Raw genomic sequence first — 24,055 nt, forward strand, 5'->3', positions numbered from 1 at the left:
CTGTTTCAAATGGTAAATTAGATTAATGAGGGGTGTGGTTAATTACCCTCTTAGCCCAAGACACTCAACATAACTACGGTGCATTAGGAAAGTATTCAGACCCCTTGACTTTTTCCTCATTTTGTTACATTACAGCTTTATTCTGAAAATGATTCAATTGTTTCCCCCCTCAATTTACACAACATAACCCATCATGTAAAAATGTTTGCACATTTATAACAAATAAAAACTCAAACATCACATTTACATAAGTATTCAGACCATTTACTCAGTACTTTGTTGACACACCTTTGGCAGCAATTACAGCCTCAAGTCTACAGCCTCAAGTATGACACTACAAGCTAGGCACATGTATTTGGGAAGTTTTCCCCCATTTTATTTTCTGCAGATCTGCTCAAGCTCTGTCATGTTGGATGGGGAGCGTCGCTGCACAGCTATTTTCTGGTCTCTCCAAAGATATTAGATCGGGTTCAAGTCCGGACTCTGGCTGGGCCACTCAAGGATATGCAGAGACTTGTCCCGAAGCCACTCTTGCGTTGTCTTGGCTGTGTGCTTAGGGTTGTTGTCCTGTTGGAAGGTGAACCTTCGCCCCAGTCGGAGGTCCTGAGCGATCTGGAGCAGGTTTTCATCAAGGATCTCTCTGTACTTTGCTCCGTTCATCTTTCCCTCAATCCTGACTAGTATCCCAGTCCCTGCTGCTGAAAAACACCCCCACAGCATGATGCAGCCACCACCATGCTTCACCGTAGGGTTGGTGCCAGGTTTCCTCCAGACGTGACTCTTGGCATTCAGGCCAAAGAGTTACATCTTGGTTTCATCATACCAGAGAATTGTGGTCTGAGTCTTTTAGGTGCCGTTTGGAAAACTCCAAGCGGGCTGTCATGTGCCTTTTACTGAGGAGTGGCTTCTGTCTGCCCACTACCATAAAGGCCTGATTAGTGGAATGTTATAGAGATGGTTGTCCTTCTGGAAGGTTCTCCCATCTCCACAGACAAACTCTGGAGCTCTGTCAGAGTGACCATTGGGTTTCTTGGTCACCTCCCTGACCGAGGCCCTTCTCCGCCGATTGTTCAGTTTGGCCAGGTGGCCAGTCCTAGGAAGAGTCTTGTCGATTCCAAACTTCTCCCATTCAAGAATGATGGAGGCCACTGTGTTTTTGGGGACCTTCAATGCTGCAGAATTTTTTTTGCTACCCTTCCCCAGATCTGTGCCTCGACACAATCCTGTCTCGGAGCTCTTCAGACAATTCCTTCAACCTCATGGCTTGGTTTTTTTCTCTGACATGCACTGTCAACTGTAGGACCTTCTATAGACAGGTGTGTGACTTTCAAAATCATGTCCAATCAATTGAATTTACTACAGGTGGACTCCAATCAAGTTGTAGAAACATCTCAAGCATGATCAATGGAAACAGGATGCACCTGACCTGAATTTCGAGTCTCATAGCAAAGGGTCGGAATACTTACGTAAAATTGTACCGTTTATAAAAAAATTATACATTAGCATAAATGTAAAAAAAACTACAGTTTTTGCTTTGCCATTATGGGGTATTGTGTGTAGATTGATGAGGGAAAAAATGTATTTAATCCATTTTAGAATGTTGTTACGTAACAAAATGTGGAAAAAGTCAAGGGGACTGCATACTTTACGAATGCCTTGTATGTCAGCTACAGAATGGTTCCGAGATGTCCTCTGTCTACATCTCAAGCCACACTGCTACGATTTCTCCCCATTGTGGACACTCCTATGTCTGATAAGGCTACTCAGGAAGGAGAAGCTCCTGTAACATACTTTGCACTTGAAGGGCCTCTCCTTGGTGTGAACTGTCTGGTGCTTCTTCACATAGTTCGCCTCAGTAAAGCGCTTCCCACAAGTGGGGCAGGCGTATGGCTTGTCTGCGTCCGTCTTAACACTCGGCCTCCCACGTTGTGACCCAATGACACCACAGGTGGCAGAAGCAGGAGCCACCACCCTCAGGTGGTTAGTCTTTGAGCTCCTTCCTTGAAATCTAGCCGTTGTTTGGGTGTTGTTGGCATTGTGTGCTGTGTTATAGGCTAGGTACGTCTTGTGAACGCCCATCCTGAACCTGTCTGTATTGATGGGGTAACCCTGAAGTAGCTGAGGAAGGCTAGACTCAGGTCCAGGCACAGGCCTTCCATGAACCCAGTCGCAAGGCATTTGACGAGACCCTAAAGAAGACAGACTTCCTGTTAGAATACCCCCAGGGGGTTCACCCACCACTGTCTGTGAAGACTGAAGCCCAGGGAGAGCTGCTCTGTTCATCATGGATACTGTGGTGTTTGTATCATAGGAACAGGATGGTCTCTCTCTATCAACCCCAGGCCCTGCTCCATCCCTGCACTGATACTGTGAAGAGAAGAGTCTGGGCTGCAGACTGGATCCCTGATTGGAGCCTCTGTCTCTCTGATGACCACCAGGACTGAGGTTGTTCAGTCCACCTGTCCACTGGTTGTGTTCTGTGTGGTGGTGGAGTCTCTGTCCCTCATGGTTTGGTCCTGGTTGTGACTCAGGAAGGAAGAGCGCCGGCTCCTGATCCAGGGTTCTGATCTGGGGCCAGGGTTTATGACCAGCTGCTTCAGAGGTCCAGTCTCTCCCGCCATCAACACTGGATATCAGCAGGTCCTCATGGACTGCAGACTGTAAACACAAATATACGTTTTTATAATCAACTCTGTTGTACACACCAAAACATGACATTATAAAATGTTCTCCACAGTCAAGCCCATCTCTAACACTGATACAAATGTATTATAAAAAATGTCCATATGTGTTGACTCAAGAATGAAGTATATCGTTTTGGTTTGAATGGGAAGGGAAACTCAGCCCCTGCAATGATACAAAAATAACCAAGTCAGTCAGCACAGTCAGTTTTGTATTTAACTTCAACAAAGTGGTCATACACTCAACTTTGAAGTACAGTAATTTTATTGCACAAAACGATACATGACCAGTACAATAACTTGTCTCTGTACTTTTTCTGAAAAAATGGTTCCCTCATTTTGAAAAAATGTATTGTAGAATACTTTGGAAAGGTTAAACATCACACAAAGCTTCACTACTTTATGTCAAGTAAACATGTATCACCAGTATCATCCTATAGGGACAAAGTTTGTCACTCTTCATCAGTGAAGCATTTTTAAAGACACCATCACACCAACCATCACCATATCATCTACTCTGCCTCATCATACGATACATCCAAACCCAATAGAATTAACTACAAACTAACTAGTACAACATTACATGTCACTATACACTGGTTGTGTGTATTTTCTGTTGGTGTATCCTGAGGTAGCTCCTCTCTGAAAACCTCTTCCCACAGTGAGTACAGTTGAACGGCCTCTCGCCCGTGTGGACCTTCAGGTGCCTCTTCAGCTGGTGCTGGTGGGAGAACCTCTGCTCACACTGGAGACAGCTGTAGGGTTTCTCCCCTGTATGGACCCTCTGGTGTCTCTTCAGGTGACCAGCCTGGGCAAAGCGCATATCACACTGAGTACAGCTGAATGGTTTCTCCCCTGTGTGCATCCTCTGGTGGATCTCCACCTGTTTGGGGAAACTGAAGGCTTTCCCACAGAACGAACACGGGAAGCGCTTCTCTTTGCCACCAGATCTGATGATAGAATTACTACTACTGTCATTTGTCAATGGGCTTGTGTACCCTTTTAGTGTTGAGGCACTGGCATTGGCTGGGGTCTGGTTTAACATTAGGAGAGTGTGAGGAGAATGAAGGCCAGGGACTGTCTGTGATGTCACAGGGTCCATGTTCCAGTTGATAGATCCTATAGAAGGCAGGCTGAAGGCAGCACCTGTTAGGGGGTTAACCTGAAGCGCCATCAGTCTCTCTGAATCACAACTATAGGAGCAGGAAGGAGCATCGATAGCCAAGTCTGTGTCTGTTCTCTTCTGCCGCATTTGGAAATCTGTCCGTCCCTGCAGACCAAATCTACGCCTCGCTCTGGTCTCAGCAAGTCTGTTGTCATGAAGACTAAGTTCGGTTGTTGGTTTGTGTTCGAATGTCTGTTTCTGGTTAACAGTGTTGTTCCCCAGCCCAGAGTTGAAGACGCTGTCCCATCCACTGACCTCCACTATGTCGCCTTTGGTCCTGCCCTGCTCAATGACGTTGTCCACTGGGCTCTTGGCTGCACCCGTCTGGGTCTGGGAATCCAAGATGGCTTCCCAGTCTCCTCTGTTAGCCTCCAGCCAACCACCTGCAGGAAGAGGTTAGAAAATTGACTTTATAAACATGGCAGAGAACTCTACATATGGAGTTTTTTGGAGTCAATTATCTGGTGAAGTTCATACATTGTGTATTTCGTATGTAAACATAAATTTAATTTTATGAATGAAGAAAATAAATAAATAAATAATAATAGCAAGGTGCATCACTATTCCCAGAATATCTATTACTGTATGTAGGCTATATGTATTTCTCCCTTACCTTGCTCCCCCATCTTTAGTCCACTCAGCAGATCAATGCTCTCTGATTCGTCTTCTATTGTCTCCTCTTTGACTACCAGCAGATCAATCTTCCCATCCTCCATGTCTACTGACTGTAAGAGATACAGAGTGAGAGGATGTTGGATCAAGAAATCTGATATAAGCACCCTGCTATGGAACATCTTTTGATTGGGCAATGAGGGATTGCTATGAATACTATGTTAACGTGTTAGTTGATTTGATTATTTGACACTCTTTAAGGGTTTGATAATTCAAGGGAATGGTCCCACACTGTAGATAAAATGTATCAAGACCTGGGCCTGTATTTACAAAGAGTCTCAGAGTAAAAGTGCTGATCGAGGACCAGGTCCTCACCTGTCTACATAGTCTTTTTCACATGATCTAAAAGGAAAAACTGATCCTAAATCAGCACTCCTACTCTGAGAGGCTTTGTGGATACAGGCACTGACCTAATACCATTCAGACAGAGGTTCACAGTGGGCTCACCTCAGTGAGACTGTGTGTGGTCCTGTGCTGCTCAGCTGGTTCCTCTGTGGGTTCAGGAGGAGGTGTAGTCTGGTTGTCCTCCATGACCATGTTCCCCTCAGGGTTCCCCAGAACCTCCTCACACCCCTCCTCCTTCACCAGCAGCACCTCTGGACCCTCCTCCTCCTGGAATAGACAGGTGATACAGATTACACAGACATACAGGTACTTTCCACATGGAGTGTTTACCCATTCCCCCTACATTTGAGTCCTGTACTGTAGTTACAGAATGACTTCATTGTTGTTAAATCCATCATGGTGGACATAAATATGATGTTTTGGGTACATTTGAGTCAGCTATGATAAGTCAAAAGTCAGACAAACCTGACTAAACTATTTTGACGTGTACAGTAGGTGTTTGTTAGTGTGTGAGTATGTGTTGGTATATTTAGTAAGTGTATATTTGTTCTAAAGCACTGTCGGGAGTATGCAGAATAGGGTGAGATCAGATGTGATGTATACTAAAGAGAGTCTCAATAAAAGTCTGAATGAAAAATCCCATTTTGTATTTATGAAACAAATAAGTTTTAAATACACCATCTAAAAACCACACATAGACGTCTCAACTAAAAATATGCATGAACTTGATGAACTGCATTCATTTTCTCATTAAAGGGTCTTGGGTAAAAAATTAAGTAGTTGAATGGAAGTAATGAAAGTAATGAAATAGGCATTTGTGAACATCATATAGCCTACACAGTACAAACATAATATGTAACATTTTTAGGCTTATAAATCACACAATATCTGGATGCAATATTCTACTCAGGAATATTCAACATTGAAATCAGTTGCCCTTGTGGATCTTTTCTGCTAAAAAGATCTTTGTCTTGAATGCAGGATTTAATCGATACGTCAGAAGCTATTGAGTAGAATGGTTACTTTCTATGTTATACAGTGCCTTGCAAAGTATTCATCCCCCTTGGCATTTTTCCTATTTTGTTGCATTACAACCTGTAATTTAAATGGATTTTATTTGGATTTCATGTAATGGACATACACAAAATAGTCCAAATTGGTGGAGTGAAAAAAATTACTTGTTTCAATTTTTTTTTAAACAACAGAAAAGTGGTGTGTGCGTGCATATGTATTCACCCTCTTTGCTATGAAGCCCCTATATAAGATCTGGTGCAACCAATTACCAATTACATAATTAGTTAATTAAAGTCCACCTGTGTGCAATCTAAGTGTCACATGATCTCAGTATATATACACACCTGTTCTGAAAGGCCCCAGAGTCTGCAACACCACAAAGCAAGTGGCACCACCAAGATCTAGGAGCTTTCCAAACAGGTCACGGACAAAGTTGTGGAGACATACAGATCAGGGTTGGCTTAAAAAAAAAATCTAAAAACTTTGAACATCCCACGGAGCGCCGTTAAATCAATTATTAAAAGATGGAAAGAATATGAAACTACAACAAACGTGCTAAGAGAGGGCCGCCCAACAAAACTCACGGACCAGGCAATGAGGGCATTAATCAAAGAGGCAACAAAGAGACCAAATATAACCCTGAAGGAGCTGCAAAGCTCCACAGCGGAGATCGGAGTATCTGTCCATAGGACCACTTTAAGCTGTACATTCCACAGAGCAGAAAAAAACCATTGCTTAAAGAAAAAAATAAGCAAACACTTGTTTGCGAAAGGCATCTGGGAGACCCCCAAAACATATGAAACAAGGTAGTCTGGTCAGATGAGACTAAGATTTTTGCTTTTTGGCCAACACCTCATCACCCTGAGAACCCAATCCCCACAGTGAAGCATGGTGGTGGCAGCATCACGTTGTGGGGATGTTTTTCATCGGTAGGGACTGGGAAACTGGTCAGAACTGAAGGAATGATGGATTGCGCTAAACACAGGGAAATTCTTAAAGGAAACCTGTTTCAGTCTTCCAGAGATTTGAGACTAGGACGGAGGTTCACCTTCCAGCATGACAACGACCCTAAGCATACTGCTAAAGCAACACTTGAGTGGTTTAAGGGAAAACATTTAAATGTCTTGGAATTGCCTCAATCCAATTGAGAATCTGTGGTATGACTTAAAGATTGCTGTACACCAGCAGGACCCATCCAACTTATAGGCTAGATGTGCCAAGCTTATAGACATACACCAAGAGACTTGCAGCTGCAAAAGATTGCTCTACAAAGTTTTGACTTTGGGGGGGGTGAAAAGTTATGCACGATCAAGTTCAGTTTTTTTGTCTCTTTTTTTCACAAAAATATATTTTGCATCTGTGTAAATCAAATGATACAACCCCCCCCCCAAAAAAAAAATTTATTTAATTCCAGGTTGTAAGACAACAAAATAGGAAAAATGCCAAGGGGGGGTGAATACTTTCGCAAGCAAGGCTTTCTCCCGTCTGAACCCTATGGTGCCTCTTCAGGCCACCAAACTGGACAAAGTGCATGTGACACTGGGTACAGCTGAAGGATTTCTCTCCTGTGTGGACCCTCTGGTGGATCTCCACCTTCTGGAGGCAGCTGAAGCCTTTGTTACAGAACATGCAGAGGAACCGCAACTCTTTACTGTTGCACCCCTTCCCCGCGCCTTGGCCCTTTGAGTTCCATAACTGATCGAATAGGACGCGGACGTGTGAATCGGAAGGTGCCATCGACGTGGAAACTGGGTCACGATTCCTGAACGAGTGTAAAGGGGAGTGGGTCGGGATGTTTAGATTTATCTCTAAGCTTCCCCTGTAATCTAAAATCTCTGCCCTGTGAGTGTCGGTCTCCTAGGTGACTATCTGCATTCCATTTGGGAGGAGCCTCGCCCTCCACTTTCACAGTCACCTCTACAATTACAACCTCCCCTTTCTTATCTATGCACCCTTCAGAGTACACACTACTACTGTACTGGTTGCAGTCCTCTCTAGACAGATCAGTTTGTCTCTAAACCCAAGGATATGTTGCCAGGGTCCATCTCTGTAGCGTAAGAACAAGACAGATCATCACCTTCAGCAGGGAATAAACATGTTGGTCTACCAGCCACTCAGATTTTTTACCCTTAAATATTTTTTGGGCCAGTAAAGTTACACCAACAAAACACAACAAAAAAAACAATGCTTTTTAATGTTTCTAAAAATGTTGTATGTATTACTAGTAAGACGTACGTAATGTGGTACATTGAATAATAACATTTTATGTGACCTGAGTCACATAAATCAAAAATATCAGATGAGACAAACACCTTCCCCTTTGAGGGCGGGAGTTACCGTGGTAGCGCCTTTGAGACTGAGTCTGACTAGTAGAAGCGTTGTCTTCTCTTCTCTAGCAGTTGAAACTCAAACATAGAAAAACAACCTAGCTTGTGAACAAAATGTAAATAGCCAAGAAACACAAGGACAAAGTCGCACTTCAATACTTTCGTTTCAAGTAAATTAAACCAACTTTTATGCCAGTGCACAGCTCTTCTAAAAATTGTACATTTCACTCAGCTCTTCACGTGCGCACAGCCTCCAGCAAGGCAGTGTTGCAGCGCGAGTTGGAATAGGCTATATAGGATTCGTAGTTCTTTGACTTTGTGCGATTAATTTACCAGCTATGAAACAAAGCGTTGGAAATACTTCAACTACTGCAGCATTTATTTTACTATAAATGTGATCATACTTGACTATTTATATTCACAAAAGCGAGTGAAAACCTCGCACTGTGGAGCCCTGACCACACGTCAACGTGGCTGGTGAAATAGACATCTTAAAATCTACCTGCATTTGGCAGGTGACGCCAGTATCTAATGCGTCACCATGAACTGTCCTCTGGCTCTGGTGAAATACCAGTAAATACTCTTGAGCAGTAGGTAGAGGTCTTCACGTATCCACCTTTACCCGGGACCTAAGCAGGTTCGGATCCAGAATTCTAAATAATATCACGGGTCTTGGTTATATGTCATTTTAACTGACTTAACCGGAATGAGCCATACAGATCTGAACGCGACTGCTGCAGTAGAGAGAGAAAAATGTGATTATTTATGACGCTGCTCTTGCTTTTCATGAGAGTGGAGCATGTAGCTGGTTGTTGTTGGCCAATCATAAGTCATCAAGGCGGATGTAGGCTACAGTCGTAGGGCCTCGCTACGTGACAAAAGTTAGGAGATATCTAATCAATGGAAGATGGAATTAAAATAACGGAACTAAATGTTGAAGGACAAGGATAGGCTACAACGACCAAGAGCCAACAGGTAGGCTGCTACTTAATATTCTGAATGGAGTTTTTGTTATTTGTACCTGTAGGATGAGAAAGCACACACTCTCTTTCCTGCTTGACTTAATTAGCCTAGCTCGCTAACTAGCTTCTTCCAGTTTGATGCAGTCATAGATAGTACATAATCATATTTAATGATAAATAACCTAGCTACGGCAGCTATTAGTCTACTATAGCGCGAGTCGGCTTGGTTGGTTGCCTACTCACCTCTTCCTCCCTCCTCCACTTGTCACTCGCTCACAGTACGGCCCCTCCCCCGCCTGCTTGAGTGACACCTCTCTCATCCTTCCTCCCCTGCTTTATCAGCTCCCGTTAATAAAGTAGTTTAAAACAAAAGGGGTCTGGATTTGACCAAGTCTAGTTGTCCTCAGGTCCGTTCAAAACAGGTCTCCATATTTTTGTTCATGTATTTTTGCATATTGGGACAGGGTGGTAAAGCCCCAGTTCCATTTTGGAACAGGCCTAATTTTTGGGACCTGTGAAGACCTCTAGCAGTGGGGCAGCCCAGTGGCAACAGGCCCAGTCTTTCTGGTTCTGATCGGTTGTCATATCCTGTGTGTAAGAGCCTGTGTGTTACAGTCATAGTCTCTGTGTCTCTCTGACTTGAGGATGGTATTCAGCGTTCCACTGACCTCCGTGATGCTGCGTCGGGGCCTGGCCTGTGGGGCGACGGCGTTGGGGAGGTCCTCTGTGGCTACAGGGGGCGCCACTCCAGCCGATGCTCCAGTCTGGATGTCTCTGTTGTGTCTTGGGTCATTTCCTTCAGTCCTTTCCTGCTTGACCCCAGGACCTGCTGCCTCTGCATCTCCAGACTGACACAAGAAGAGAGGAGGTTATTACCGGTACATGAGATGAATTGGATAACAATGTCGTAGGGAAGTCTCACAAGCTCCCCTGTGGCAGATAAATGAAGATGTACATGTAAGCAAATGAATAGCAGAGGGAATCCTTTCTAAAATAAAACAGGCCACATTTGATCTCCTGTCATTTTTACTGTTATGTTCTGACACTAACCTCTATCACGATAACGTGCTGTGGTGAGGTTCCACTCCTCTCATCAACAGTGATTGGTTGGTCATCTCTCCATGTATTGTGTCCTGCTGGCTTCACAAAGCTCCTGTGGCCTCCAGTGAGATGTCCTTCACCTGAGAGAGTGATTGGGGGGAAAGTGGTGGTTAAGTGAGTTACTGTCAATGCGCAAGGCTATATTGTCCACCACTGTCTACAATTGGCAAGGATGGAAGGTAAGACTACTCATCACTTCTAGATATATTATTTATTGATTGATTATTTTCCATGCCTCACATTACTTTAATTGAGTATGAAAATAGGAAAGTCATTAAATCAAGGATCTGGTTAGAAAATGAGTGTCTTTGTGAAATTAGAATTTGTTCTTAATTGACCTGCCTGGTAAATAAATGTCTTTACAAGATAGCTAAGTAATTAGGGGAAGTATGGCATACTATCCAAAAACTGACCAAGACCCAATTCTGGGTAACACATCTTAACATATGCGCAGAGGGGAGCCCGCAGCCTCTGCAAAATGTACCTCTTGCCATGCCTCTGTATCGGTCGAGGATCTTGACACTACTGGGACGACTGGCGATGACGCGCTCTCTCATTGTCCTATCTGCGCGGTCCCGTGCCACCTTCAGTTCCAATAGTTGTTGTTTCCTCCGCAATCCCCTATTTTCTTTCTGGCTTTGCGAAATTTCCAAACGAAGCACTGCATAGTCGTCGTCTACGAGTTTACAGATCTCTGTCACTGCTGCATTCGCTAACACCTCCATGATGGAGGCTATTTGAGTGTGAAAAACCATACAGTTAGCCATTGTTAGCTAACAGCTAGATAGCATTACCTATTAGATAACTATCAACCAAGTCCTGTCTCCAACACGAATTAAAGAATATCTGAGATAAGTATGTGATATTATGCAGTTAAATTATTAATATTTTGAGTTCCAGTGTGTTAATAAGCGTCTATATAACAATAAAAACGATAACGTGGAAATTATTCTTGGTCACTGTTCACTTCCGCTCACAGTGACGCGCAGTTCGCGTACGTTTCGTTCTTCTTCTATGGTATTATGGCTGTCCGCAAACAATCTTTAGAGGTGCATACCGCTTCTTACTGTACGGGTGGTAAACTATACAAGTATAAAATAAATCCATTGTAGGACTGGGAGGGGGACCGACATCATCCAACAAAAAAAACCATTCCAATTCAAGTCACATCGCCACACAGATATACACAGGCTCAGGGGCCTGTGAGGAGGGACCATCCTTTGACAGCAGTGCTCGACTTGCAGGAGCTCACTGGAGCCAAAGAGGACCAACTCTGCGGAAAATCTGTCTCCCTCCAGCAGGTGGCGTTTTTTCGTTTCACCCACCAAGCAAGGAGTTTTTGTGTGGTCAATGAGGGTGTCGAATTTGGTCAACAACATTTTTTAAATTGGCGTATTTGCTACATTAGGTTTATTTGATCAAATATAATTTTTGTAATGCTTACGTTAAGTGTGCTGATATAAGTAGGACACGTGACATCCCGGTAACTTTATTTCAGAGTTGTCTCGAGATTTCTTTGCATATTCATGGAATGAGGCTAATAGCATAGCATCTCTCACCATATAATACAGGCGGTTGACGTCAACAACCCTCATCGAATATTCAAAAAAGTATTACAATAATGAATTATCCACAAATACAAAAAGGATAGATGGGAGCTTGACAACAACGACTCCCATTGTTAGGGCGGAGAGATATGTATCTTGTCAGTATATCCATATTCTTTCCGTAGCTGAGCACTGGCGGCTCAGTTTCTCTACTGCAAGAGCTCCTGTACCTCTTATATAATATTAGTTCATAAGTATTGTGGAGCTCATGCACCTAAATATAAACAATACCGGCACCCAAAATGAGTTTAGGCACATATTTCTGTCCAAGTCAAGCACTGTTTGACAGGATTTGTGCTGTGCAGTTTACGACCGTTGCAATAAATGCTAGTCCACCTTTTTAACATGCAATATATCTGGATACCTCGGTTGCCGGGGAACATTCACTGGTGTAGGCTCTACTACTATTGCTCCTTCAACTCTTCTCACCGCCTCCAGGTAGGACACACACTGGACAGACCTTACTCTTACCACCTGTCTCCTTCACTCTAACAGGGCAATCCTGGAATTCAGGCCATGTTCGCCACCACAATTGCAGCATCTAACCTCCGCTGGCATATCGATACTCTTCCCTTTTGCATTCATGGCACTGACGGGGTTTGTGCATTTAGGCTTTTACAGGTTATCTCATATAGTTCAACTATACATAAGGGAGAGACTCTTCATCAAAGAACAAAAGTGTGGATGAAATTAATTTATTCACTCCATCTACCATACGGGTCAGTCAAAGTGCACCAACCACTCCTACTTCCTCAGGTATTACATCTGCTCGTACTTTATGCGCCACCCGAGATAAGGGGGTGGCTTTGAAGATACATACACAAAACATTCCACTCATATCGTCTTGAGGTTCAAATCGTGCAGCTTCTGCTCCGCGGACACACAAAACATCTAAATAAGTCCACTTCTCGTGTCCCTCACTGATGCTACTTAACCCAACGCAAACATTACATTTATCGAGATTTCAAAAGGATTCATTGGTTCCATTGGTCCAAAACCCTCACCGACTAAAAATTAGTCTGAGTTTCCAATTTTCCACCTCAACTTTACTTCTCGTTCCTTTCATTTTCTCCACTGTAACTCACTCATTATCACTCTCTATGCTCTCTTCCCCCACAGTTTCAAACAATACATTGGTTTCCGCCATCTTTCATCCTCCATCTCTAATACGGTTAATTTGGTCGTTTCATTTAATTTTTTTTCATGGTTAATTTTTGATGACTAACCAGGTTTCCATCTAACATTTTTATTCGAGTAAAGTACATGTCAGATAAAAAAAAGTAATGACAGGCTTGATGGAAACAGAACACTTTTCAAATGTCAATGAAACATACTACGTTCGACAGCATTCACGCCCTGGTGGGGGCTTTTTACTCTTCCTATTTGGCATAATGGCGGTCCGCAAACAAAAGTTGTAGGTACATGCTGCCGCCTACTGTATTGGCTATGTATCCGCCTACTTTAGTATGAATTCATTACATTTTGTGAAAAAATTGCCCTACAAACTAACCCTACACCCATTAAAAACTCAATTATTCCACCACTTTAGCCCTATCTGATCCTACACCAGGCCTGTAGCCTGTGAAGACAAGACACTATCGTTGAAAACACCCTGTAACTCTTCTGAAGTAAAACCTTGTACACCCAAGTACTTCTCTGCAGCTGCCACCACATCTATCCTCTGTGATTTCAGTTCCATTCCAGCGTTACAGTTGACAAACATGGGCATGAACACCAAAAAAACAAATCTAAGAATCTCTTTCCTTTACAATGCTGCCACATGACCTTAAGCTTGACACCTAAAACACTGCAATGGGTTCGGTACAAAAGCTCTCACGGGATAACTGATACATTGTCTTTATCTGGTCAAGACTCTACATCAAAACTCAGTAGTACAGACAGTGTCTTCTGTTTCACCACGCTCTCCGCCGGGTCTGCATCGCACCAAACGGTGGGCGCCACAGACCCCGGGAATCTTCAACTTCAATTGACCCTCCTCAACACTTAACGCCATTCCAGTTATCACTCCTTTCAATGACACTTCACATAACTATAATATGTCAGCTAAAGAATGGTTCCCCAGATTGTGTACATCTCAAGCTACACTGCTACGATTTCTCCACGTTGTGGACACTCCTGTGTCTGATCAAGCTAGTCAGGAAGGAGAAGCTCTTGGAACACAGCTTACACTTGAAGGGCCTCTCCTTAGTGTGAAATTGGACCTATTAGAGAGGCTATTATAAGTATTTTACACATCCAAAAGGGAGCGCGTTTTATAATGTACAGTGGAATTTAAAAGATGAACAGAAAGCTGATATTTTGCTTCTAAGTAGATATTAGACAAGGTTTTAGAATTATTTGCGGGAAGTGCAGCATATTTAGGTTCAGGAAGAAGTAAATGCAAAATTATATTTAATTCAAAATATCTGTTTACAGGTCCACAACAATTTGCAAGTTTTTCTCTTTCAGAAACTTTAAATACAGCAAATGTCACTGTAAATGTTTAAAATATTTTGCCAACACCTCCAGAGACATTTGATCAAGTTTGCCATTGCTATTTCCTTTATAAATGGCCTTGGCCTAATTCCAATACTTAAAGTATACACCATAAAAGGTCAATGATGGGCGTTTTTCAGGCAGAGTTTTAATGCTTGTTCACGTGCGCTCAGTTTCAAGACAGGTCTGATTTATAATGGGAAACATGCATATGTTTATAAATATTTTTTGTACGTGCGCTCTCTTTTCAGACATGCGACACACAGATAGTATGAAATGTACCCAACAATTACAAATGAGGCCCTTGATACGGGGTCAAGGTTTGTGACCAGCCCTTCAGAGCTCCAGAAATAATTAAGTCAGTCAGCACAGAGTTACTTTTGTATTTAATTTCAACAATATCATCATACACTCAACTTGAAGTTTAGTAGTTTTATTGCACAAAACGATACATTTGATAAGTACAGTCGTGGCCAAAAGTTGAGAGAATGACACAAATATATATTTTCACAAAGTTTGCTGCTTCAGTGTCTTTAGATATTTTTTGTCAGATGTTACTATGGAATACTGAAGTATAATTACAAGCATTTCATAAGTGTCAAAGGCTTTTATTGACAATTACATGAAGTTGATGCAAAGAGTCAATATTTGCAGTGTTGGCCCTTCTTTTTCAAGACCTCTACAATCTGCCCTGGCATGCTGTCAATTAACTTCTGGGCCACATCTTGACTGATGGCAGCCCATTCTTGCATAATCAATGCTTGGAGTTTGTCAGAATTTGTGGGTTTTGTTTGTCCACCAGCCTCTTGAGGTTTGACCTTAAGTTCTCAATGGGATTAAGGTCTGGGGAGTTTCCTGGCCATGGACCCAAAATATCAATGTTTTGTTCCCCGAGCCACTTAGTTATCACTTTTGCCTTATGGCAAGGTGCTCCATGATGCTGGAAAAGGCATTGTTCGTCACCAAACTGTTGGATGGTTGGGAGAAGTAGCTCTCAGAGGATGTTTTGGTACCATTCTTTATTCATGCTGTGTTCTTAGGCAAAATTGTGAGTGAGCCCACTCCCTTGGCTGAGAAGCAACCCTGCACATGAATGGTCTCAGGATGCTTTACTGTTGGCATGACACAGGACTGATGGTAGCGCTTACCTTGTCTTCTCCGGACAAGCTTTTTTCCGGATGCCCCAAACAATCGGAAAGGGGATTCATCAGAGAAAATGACTTAACCCCAGTCCTCAGCAGTCCAATCCCTGTACCTTTTGCAGAATATCTGTCTGTCTCTGATGTTTTTCCTGGAGAGAAGTGGCTTCTTTGCTGCCCTTCTTGACACCAGGCCATCCTCCAAAAGTTGACAGAGGAAGAACAATGATTCCAAGCACCAGCCTCCTTTTGAAGCTTCCAGTCTGTTATTTGAACTCAATCAGCATGACAGAGTGATTTCCAGCCGTGTCCTCATCAACACTCACACCTGTGTTAACGAGAAAAATCACTGACATGATGTTAGCTGGTCCTTTTGTGGCAGGGCTGAAATGCAGTGGAAATGTTTTTTTTTTTGTGATTCAGTTCATTTGCATGGCAAAGAGGGACTTTGCAATTAATTGCAATTCATCTGATCACTTCATAACATTCTGGAGCATGTGCAAATTGCCATCATACAAACTGAGGCAGCAGACTGTGAAAATTAATATTTGTGTCATTCTCAAAACTTTTGGCAACGACTGTTGAATAACTTTGCTAACACTTTACCTTCAAGAAGAAAAATAAATGCACACCTATATAGGCGTGGTGCTGGCTAATGGAGTAGAAAACTTGAAAATAAAGGAGAGCCACACACTCTAGGAGCTCAGATGCAAAACATTTAATATCCAACGTTTCGACAGCCAAGCTGTCTTCATCAGGGTATAATCACAAACACTGTGGGATGACTCGTTTATATAGTGTCAAAAGACACACCGGTGTCTGTAATCATGGCCAAGTGTGGCCTAATATCATTGGTTAATTCTCACATATTAAAATGGCAGACAAAGAACAGCATACAAAAACAAATGGATAGCATACGATCATAGATTCATTTTAGACTACACAAGCTTACAAACGATTACAGTGGCAAAAGTTACAATAGTCACAAGAATGGCTTCAGATCAAAGTCTGCGTTGAGACCGAAGGGAGGAAGGGTCTTTAAATTAAAGATCCAGGAACCCTCTCGTTTTAACAATAAATGATCAAGATCCCCCCCTCTCCTAGGGAAGGTGACATGTTCGATGCCAATATAACGCAGAGACTAAATCAAGTGGTTTGCTTCCAAAAAGTGGGCCGCAACTGGGTAAGTCGAGTTTTTGCACCTAATGGTGCTACGATGCTCTGAGATACGTATTTTTGATTTGCGCTTTGTTTTACCCACATAATTTTTACCGCAAGGACAAGTTATCAGATAAATAACTGCCTTAGTGGAGCACATAATAACAACTTTGATTGGGATCTATTTCCCTGTTTTTGGGTGTTTGAAGGATCAACATTTATAAGTGCCATTGCATTGAGCACAACCATTACACTTGTAATTTCCATCCAGTACGGGCACAAATAGACATTGTTCGGGAATATCTTGGGGTGGTAAATCAGTGTACCAATTGGTCTCTGAGATTTCTGCCCCGCGAGAATACAACCAAGGGAAGGACCGAAAACACATTACCGAGATTATTATCGGATTTTAGAATGTGCCAATGATTGAATGATTCCCTTAATTTGTTCAGAGCACTTTGAATTGCGGGTAGTTAGAACGCAAGAATGCGTCTTTTTGCGAGACTGACCTTGAAAAAGGTCATGTCTCATTTTGTTTTGGATTTTCTCAATGGCAATATTAATCTGATCATTTTTGTACCCCCTCTCCTTGAATTTTCTTTGCGTCTCAGCCATATTTCTTTCGAAATCTGATTGTTTTTTGTAAATTATTTTGATTCGACAGAATTGGCTGTAGGGAAAACTATTTTTCAAGGGAAGTGGGTGACAACTGTCAGCCCTCAACAAACTGTTACGATCAGTAGGTTTCCTGTAAAGATCTGTGTATAAAACACTTTACCTTCAAACTAACTAGTGTGCTAAATTACTAAACTGTAAATATAAATGTACAACATATCACTATGCGTATTCTGAGGTACCTCCTCGCTGAGAACCTCTTCCCCTTGTGGACCTCCAGGTGCATGTTCAGCTGGTGGGAGAACCTCTTCTCGCATTGGGGCAGCTGAAGGATTTCTACCCTGTGTGGACTCTCTGGTGCCTCTTCAGGCTGGAGGAGTGGGAGAAACTAGCTCGGCACAGGTGGCAGCCGAATGGTTTCTCCCCTGTGTGGACCCTCTGGTGCCTCTTCAGGTTGGACGAGTCTGAGAAACTGGCTTGGCACAGGTGGCAGCCGAATGGCTTCTCCCCTGTGTGCATCCTCTGGTGGATCTCCACCTGTTTGGGGAAACTGAAGGCTTTCCCACAGAACGAACACTGGAATCGCTTCTCTTTGCCACCGGATCTACTGATAGCATTACTACTACTGTCATTTGTCAATGGGCTTGTGTAGCCATTTAGTGTTGAGGCACTGGCATTGTCTGAGGTCTGGTTTAACATTAGGAGAGTGTGAGGAGGATTAAGGCCAGGGACTGTCTGTGTTGTCACAGGGTCCATGTTCCAGTTGATGGATCCTATAGAAGGCAGGCTGAAGGCAGCACCTGTTAGCGGGTTAACCTGAGGCACCATCAGTCTCTCTGAATCACAACTATAGGAGCAGGACGGAGCATCGCTAGCCGGATCTGTTCTTAGACAGACACCTCCTCGTGCCCGGAGACCAAATCTACACCTCGCCCTGGTCTCAGCTAGTCTGTTGTCATGGAGACTAAGTTCGGTTGTTGTTTTGTGTTCGATTGTCTGTTTCTGGTTGTGGTTAACAGTGTTGTTCCCCAGCCCAGAGTTGAGGACGCTGTCCCATCCACTGACTTCCACTATGTCGCCTCTGGTCCTGACCTGCTCAGTGGTGATGCCCCTTGGGCCCTTGGTTGCACCTGTTGGGGTCTGGGAATTCAAGCTGGCTGCCCAGTCTCCTCTGTTAGCCTCCAACCAACCACCTGCAGGAAGAGGTTAGAAAACAGACTTTACAAACATAGCTTTTTTGTTGTTGTCAATAACTTGGTCATGTTTGTACATTGCAATGTGTGTTCTACTGATTTCATTTTATGAATGAAGAGAAAAACAATTGCCAGGCGCATCACTATTCCCATTGATGATATATTACTGTATGTAGGCTATATGTATTTGTCCCTTACCTTGCTCCCCCATCTTTAGTCCACTCAGCAGGTCAATGCTCTCTGGTTCTTCCTCAATTGTCTCCTCTTTGACCAGCAGCAGATCAAGATTCCCATCCTCCATGTCTACTGACTGTAAGATATGTTAGTACTAGTACTAGGCAAACTGCTAGTTGATTTGATTTATTGACCCTCTTTAATGGTTTAGTAATTCAAAAGACATGGTCCCACACTTACGACTAAATTTATCAAGACCTGGACCCATATCTACAAATAGTCTGAGTAGGAGTGCTGTTATTTATGATGATCTAAAAGGCTAAACTGATCTGAGAAGCTTTGTGGATACAGGCCCTGACCTAATACCATTCAGACAGTAGTTTACAGTGGGCTCACCTCAGTGAGACTGTGTGTGGGCCTGTGCTGCTCAGCTGGTTCCTCTGTGGGTTCAGGAGGAGGTGTAGTCTGGTTGTCCTCCATGACCATGGTTCCCTCAGGGTTCCCCAGACTCTCCTCCTTCACCAGCAGCACCTCTGGACCCTCCTCCTCCTGGAAGAGACAGGATGATACAGATTACAAAGACATACACTTGGGACGGCAGGTAGCCTAGTGGTTAGAGTGTTGGACTAGTAAGCGGAAGGTTGCAAGATCAAATCCCCGAGCTGACAAGGTACAAATCTGTCATTCTGCCCCTGAACAAGGCAGTTAACCCACTGTTCCTAGGCAACCATTGAAAATAAGAATTTGTTCTTAACTGACTTAACAAGTTAAATAAAGGTCAAATAAAATTACACTCCCTCAGGTATGTACACAGAAAATAAACACACTTTGAGTCCTATACTGTAGTTACAGAATAACTTAATTGTTGTTAAACCCATCATGTTGGACATAAATATGATGTTGTGGGTAAAAATATGTTAGCTGTCAAAAGTCAGACAAACCTGACTAAACTATTTGGACGTGTAGAGTAGGTGTTTGTTAGTGTGTAGGTATACTTAGTAAGTTGGTTATAAAGTGCTGTCGGGTTTATGCAGAATAGATTGAGATCATATGTGATGTATAGTAAAGAGAATCTCAATGAAAGTCTTAGAATGAAAGGTCCCATTTTGTGTTTATTAAACAGAAACAAGTTTTAAAAACTCCATATGAAAACCACACATACAGTTGAAGTCGGATGTTTACATACACTTAAGTTGGTGTCATTAAAACTCGTTGTTCAACCACTCCACAAATGTCTTGTTAACAAACTCTAGTTTTGGCAAATCAGTTAGGACATCTACTTTGTGCATGACACAAGTAATTCTTCCAACAATTGTTTACAGACAGATTATTTCACTTAGAATTTCACTGTATCACAATTCCAATGGGTCAGAAGTTTACATACACTAAGTTGCTGTGCCTTTAAACAGCTTGGAAAATTCCAGAAAATGATGTCATGGCTTTAGAAGCCTCTGATAGGCTAATTGACATAATTTGAGTCAATTGGAGGTGTACCTGTGGATGTATTTCAAGGCCTACCTTCAAACTCAGTGCCTCTTTGCTTGACATCATGGGAAAATCTAAAGAAATCATCCAAGACCTCAGACAAATAATTGTAGACCTCCACAAGTCTGGTTCATCCTTGGGAGCAGTTTCCAAACCCCTGAAGGTACCATGGTCATCGGTACAAACAATAGTACACAAGTATAAACAACATGGGACCACGCAGCCGTCATACCGCTCAGGAAGGAGACGCGTTCTGTCTCCTAGAGATGAACGTACTTCGGTGCGAAAAGTGCAAATCAATCCCAAAACAACAGCAACGGACCTTGTGAAGATGCTGGAGGAAACGGGTACAAAAGTATCTATATCCACATAACCTGAAAGGCCGCTCAGCAAGGAAGAAGCAACTGCTCCAAAACCGCCATAAAAAAGCCAGACTATGGTTTGCAACTGCACATGGGGACAAAGATTGTACTTTTTGGAGAAATGTCCTCTGGTCTGATGAAACAAAAATAGAACTGTTTGGCCATAATGACCATCGTTATGTTTGGAAGAAAAAGGAGGAGGCTTGCAAGCCGAAGAACACAATCCCAACCGTGAAGCACGGGGGTGCCAGCATCATGTTATGGGGGTGCTTTGCTGCAGGAGGGCCTGGTGCACTAAACAAAATAGATGGCATCATAAGGATGGAATATGATGTTGATATATTGAAGCAACATCAAGACATCAGTCAGGAAATTAAAGCTTGGTCGCAAATGGGTCTTCCAAATGGACAATGACCCCAAGCGTACCTTCAAAGTTGTGGCAAAATGGCTTAAGAACAACAAAGTCAAGGTATTGGAGTGGCCATCACAAAGCCCTGACCTCAATCCTATAGAAAATTTGTGGGCAGAACTGAAAAAGCTTGTGCGAGCAAGGATGTCCTACAAACCTGACTCAGTTACGCCAGGTCTATCAGGAGGAATGGGCCACAATTCACCCAACTTATAGTGGGAAGCTTGTGGAAGGCTACCCAAAACATTTGACCGAAGTTAAACAATTTAAAGGCAATGCTACCAAATACTAATTGAGTGTATGTAAACTTCTGACCCACCGGGAATGTGATGAAAGAAATTAAAGCTGAAATAAATCATTCTCTCTACTGTTATTCTGACATTTCACATTCTTAAAATAAAGTGGTGATCCTAACTGACCTAAGACAGGGAATTGTTACTTGGATTAAATGTCAGGAATTGTGAAAAACTGAGTTGAAATGTATTTGGCTAAGGTGTATGTAAATGTCCGACTTCAACTGTATATTAAAGATACAAATTGGCTGAAAAGAACTGGCATTAAAAATAAATATCTTCATGAACTTGATAAAATGCATTCATTTTCTCATTAAAAGTGTCGTTGGGGGGAAAAAAACAACTTGAATGGACTTGAATGAGAACATCATACAGCAGCGGTTTCCAACCTTTTCTAGCATAAGAGCTACTTTTAAAATGTTCCAAGCTACTATTGTTTTTCTAGCTTTCAAATTGGCACGTTCTTCTCTGCCCTGCAACTCTTCCCTGGGTCCTTCGTGTATGATAGAAAGTTGTGTTCTCTCTCAATATACTGGTAAATTCATGATTAACAAACAACTAAGGGGGCCCTATAAAATCTGAGACCCCCCCCCCCCCCCCCCCAAAAAAAAATATATTTAATGTTATATTTTTCCTGGTTTTTCACTCTTAAAACTACAATTGCTCATAGAGAAACAACGAAATCAAATGCTTAAATCACATCAGAACGCTTTTTTTAGTCGGTCTGGAAGAAAACAAAAAAACGAATTCCCCTTTAATTGTGCGTCTAGCGAGTGAGGAATGTGCCGTCCTGCGATGGTTCTGTAATGCTGCTGCTCATTTCATGGCAAAGTATGCAAATAATAGATACAAACACAACATTTAATTGAGAAGGTTTTGGGGAAACTCAAAAGACAGTTATCACATCAACTGGCTACACAGAGGGAGACAAATGCCTGCACCATACAGAGATGGGCAATATTGCTGAAAATGAATTGGCAGATAGTGTTTAAGTTTGGCTTTTTTAAGCCAATAGTGACTAACCAGGGGTGGGATAATGTCAATGCAGCGTTGACTAGATAGTAGCTGGGAGCTTGCTGTGTCTGATACTTGTGAGATTTGTTGGAACACATGAAAAGTGCATGTACTTTCAGAAATGTTTGGCAAGCTACTCATAGGTGGAGAAACCATAGATGGGCAACGTTGACGGGAGTGGGGTCCAGAAAAAAATCGGAACCACCCCCCACGAGCAAAACATTTTAGAGGCCCCCCTCTTGACAGCAGAGAGAAACTAACTTTTGTTTCAAATTCCTGCAAATCTACACATTTTGCCATTGGGCGTAGAAATAATGTTGCCGTTTTAAAGCAAGTCTACTGCAATTCTACACAATTTGACATTAGGTGGAGAAATTTCTGCCAATTGCCCAGCCCTGGCCTACATAGTACAAACACAACATGTAATAGACTGTTTAGGCTTATATATGTCTTTATATATCACACAATGTCTGCATGCATTATTCTATCCAGGAATATTCAACACTGAAATCTGTGAATCTCATTATTCCAAATGCATCTGTTGGTCTTTTCTACTGACAAAAATAAAAATGCATCATTGTCTTTAGTGAAGGGTTTGATCTCAAGTCAGAAGCTATCAGGTAGAATGGTAATTTTCTATGTTTCTATTGAGTGGAATGTTTTTTCTGCTGGTGTATCCTGAGGTAGGTCCTCTCTGAGAAGCTCTTCTCACACAGGGGGCAGCTGTAGGGTTTCTCCCCTGTGTGGCCCCTCTGGTGCCTTTTCAGGTCACCAGCCTGGGCGAAACGCATGTGACACTGGGTACAGCTGTAGGGTTTTTCTCCTGTGTGGACCATCTGGTGTCTCTTCAGGTGGCCAGCCTGGGTGAAGCGCATATGACACTGGGTACAACTAAATGGTTTCTCCCCTGTGTGGATCCTCTGGTGGATCTCCACCTTCTGGAGGCAGCTGAAGCCTTTGTTACAGAACATGCAGAGGAACTGTTTCTCTTTACTATTGCCTGATGTGGCTCCCCCTCCCTGAGCCTGGGCTCTAACCCTGTCGTTTGAGTTCAATACCTGATCGAAAAGGACGCGGCTGTGTGAATTGGAAGGCCCCATCGACGTGGACACTGGGTCGCTATCCCCGAGTGCGTGTAAAGGGGAGTGAGTAACAACATTTGAATTGGTCTCTAAGCTTTTCCTATAATCTAAGAAATCTCTGCCCTGTGAGTGTCCGTCTCCTAGGTGACTATCTGCATTCCATGTGGGAGGAGCGTCGCCCTCCACTTTCACAGTCACCTCATCTACCACTATACACTCCCCTTTCTTATCTAGGCACCCTTCAGAGTATAAACTACTACTGTACTGGTTCCAATCCTCTCTAGACTGATCAGTCTGTGTTTCTAAACCCAAGGATATGTTGCCAGGGTCCATCTCTGTAGCGTAAGAACAAGACAGATCATCACCTCCGGTGTCTAACGCGTCACCATCCCTACAGGAATGAACTGTCCTCTGGCGAAATATCGGTAAACACTCTGAGCTAGAAGCAGGAGGACAGCCCAGTGGCCCCAGCCTCTCTGGGTCTGATCTGTGGTCAGATCCTGTGTGTAACAGCCTGCGTGTTACAGTTAAAGTGTTGGTATCTGTCTCTGTCTTGAGGACGGTGTTCAGGAGTCCACTGACCTCCGTGATGCTGTGTTGGGTTCTGGGCCGCGCTGAGGCGGTTGTGGGGTCCTTCGTGGCTACAGGGGGCACTCCAGCCAGTCCAGTCTCAATGTCATCACTGTGCCGTGGGTACTCCTCTCCTTTAGACCTCTCCAGTTTGACCCCAGGAGCTACAGCCTCTGTATCTGCAGACTGAC

The 24,055-nt window shown here is 43.0% G+C and overlaps 1 protein-coding gene across 5 annotated transcripts in view; it reads right to left on the reverse strand.

Moving 5' to 3' along the window:
* Window positions 1–116: 116 nt before the first annotated feature.
* LOC109894056 (zinc finger protein 329-like) overlaps window positions 117–24,055 on the reverse strand; it is a 30,556-nt gene continuing 6,617 nt past the window's right edge. Inside the window, exons 1-7 of one of the 5 annotated variants that reach the window (XM_031828129.1) lie at window positions 10,752–11,290; window positions 10,217–10,347; window positions 9,835–10,014; window positions 4,966–5,130; window positions 4,460–4,571; window positions 4,102–4,229; window positions 117–2,658 (exon numbers count right to left, since the gene is read on the reverse strand). In XM_031828129.1, the coding sequence (XP_031683989.1) occupies window positions 1,717–2,658; window positions 4,102–4,229; window positions 4,460–4,571; window positions 4,966–5,130; window positions 9,835–10,014; window positions 10,217–10,347; window positions 10,752–11,034 (1,941 nt within the window). In that variant the 5' untranslated portion in view covers window positions 11,035–11,290 and the 3' untranslated portion in view covers window positions 117–1,716. Of the gene's footprint in view, window positions 2,659–2,915; window positions 4,230–4,459; window positions 4,572–4,965; window positions 5,131–9,834; window positions 10,015–10,216; window positions 10,348–10,751; window positions 11,291–14,739; window positions 18,476–18,673; window positions 18,786–19,045; window positions 19,199–21,939; window positions 24,051–24,055 lie in introns of those variants that run through there. The other 4 variants (XM_020487272.2, XM_031828130.1, XM_031828131.1 and 1 more) reach the window with 4 other exon arrangements.

This window comes from Oncorhynchus kisutch, linkage group LG7, assembly GCF_002021735.2.
Source record: "Oncorhynchus kisutch isolate 150728-3 linkage group LG7, Okis_V2, whole genome shotgun sequence".
In the NCBI taxonomy this organism is placed as follows: Eukaryota; Metazoa; Chordata; class Actinopteri; order Salmoniformes; family Salmonidae; genus Oncorhynchus; species Oncorhynchus kisutch.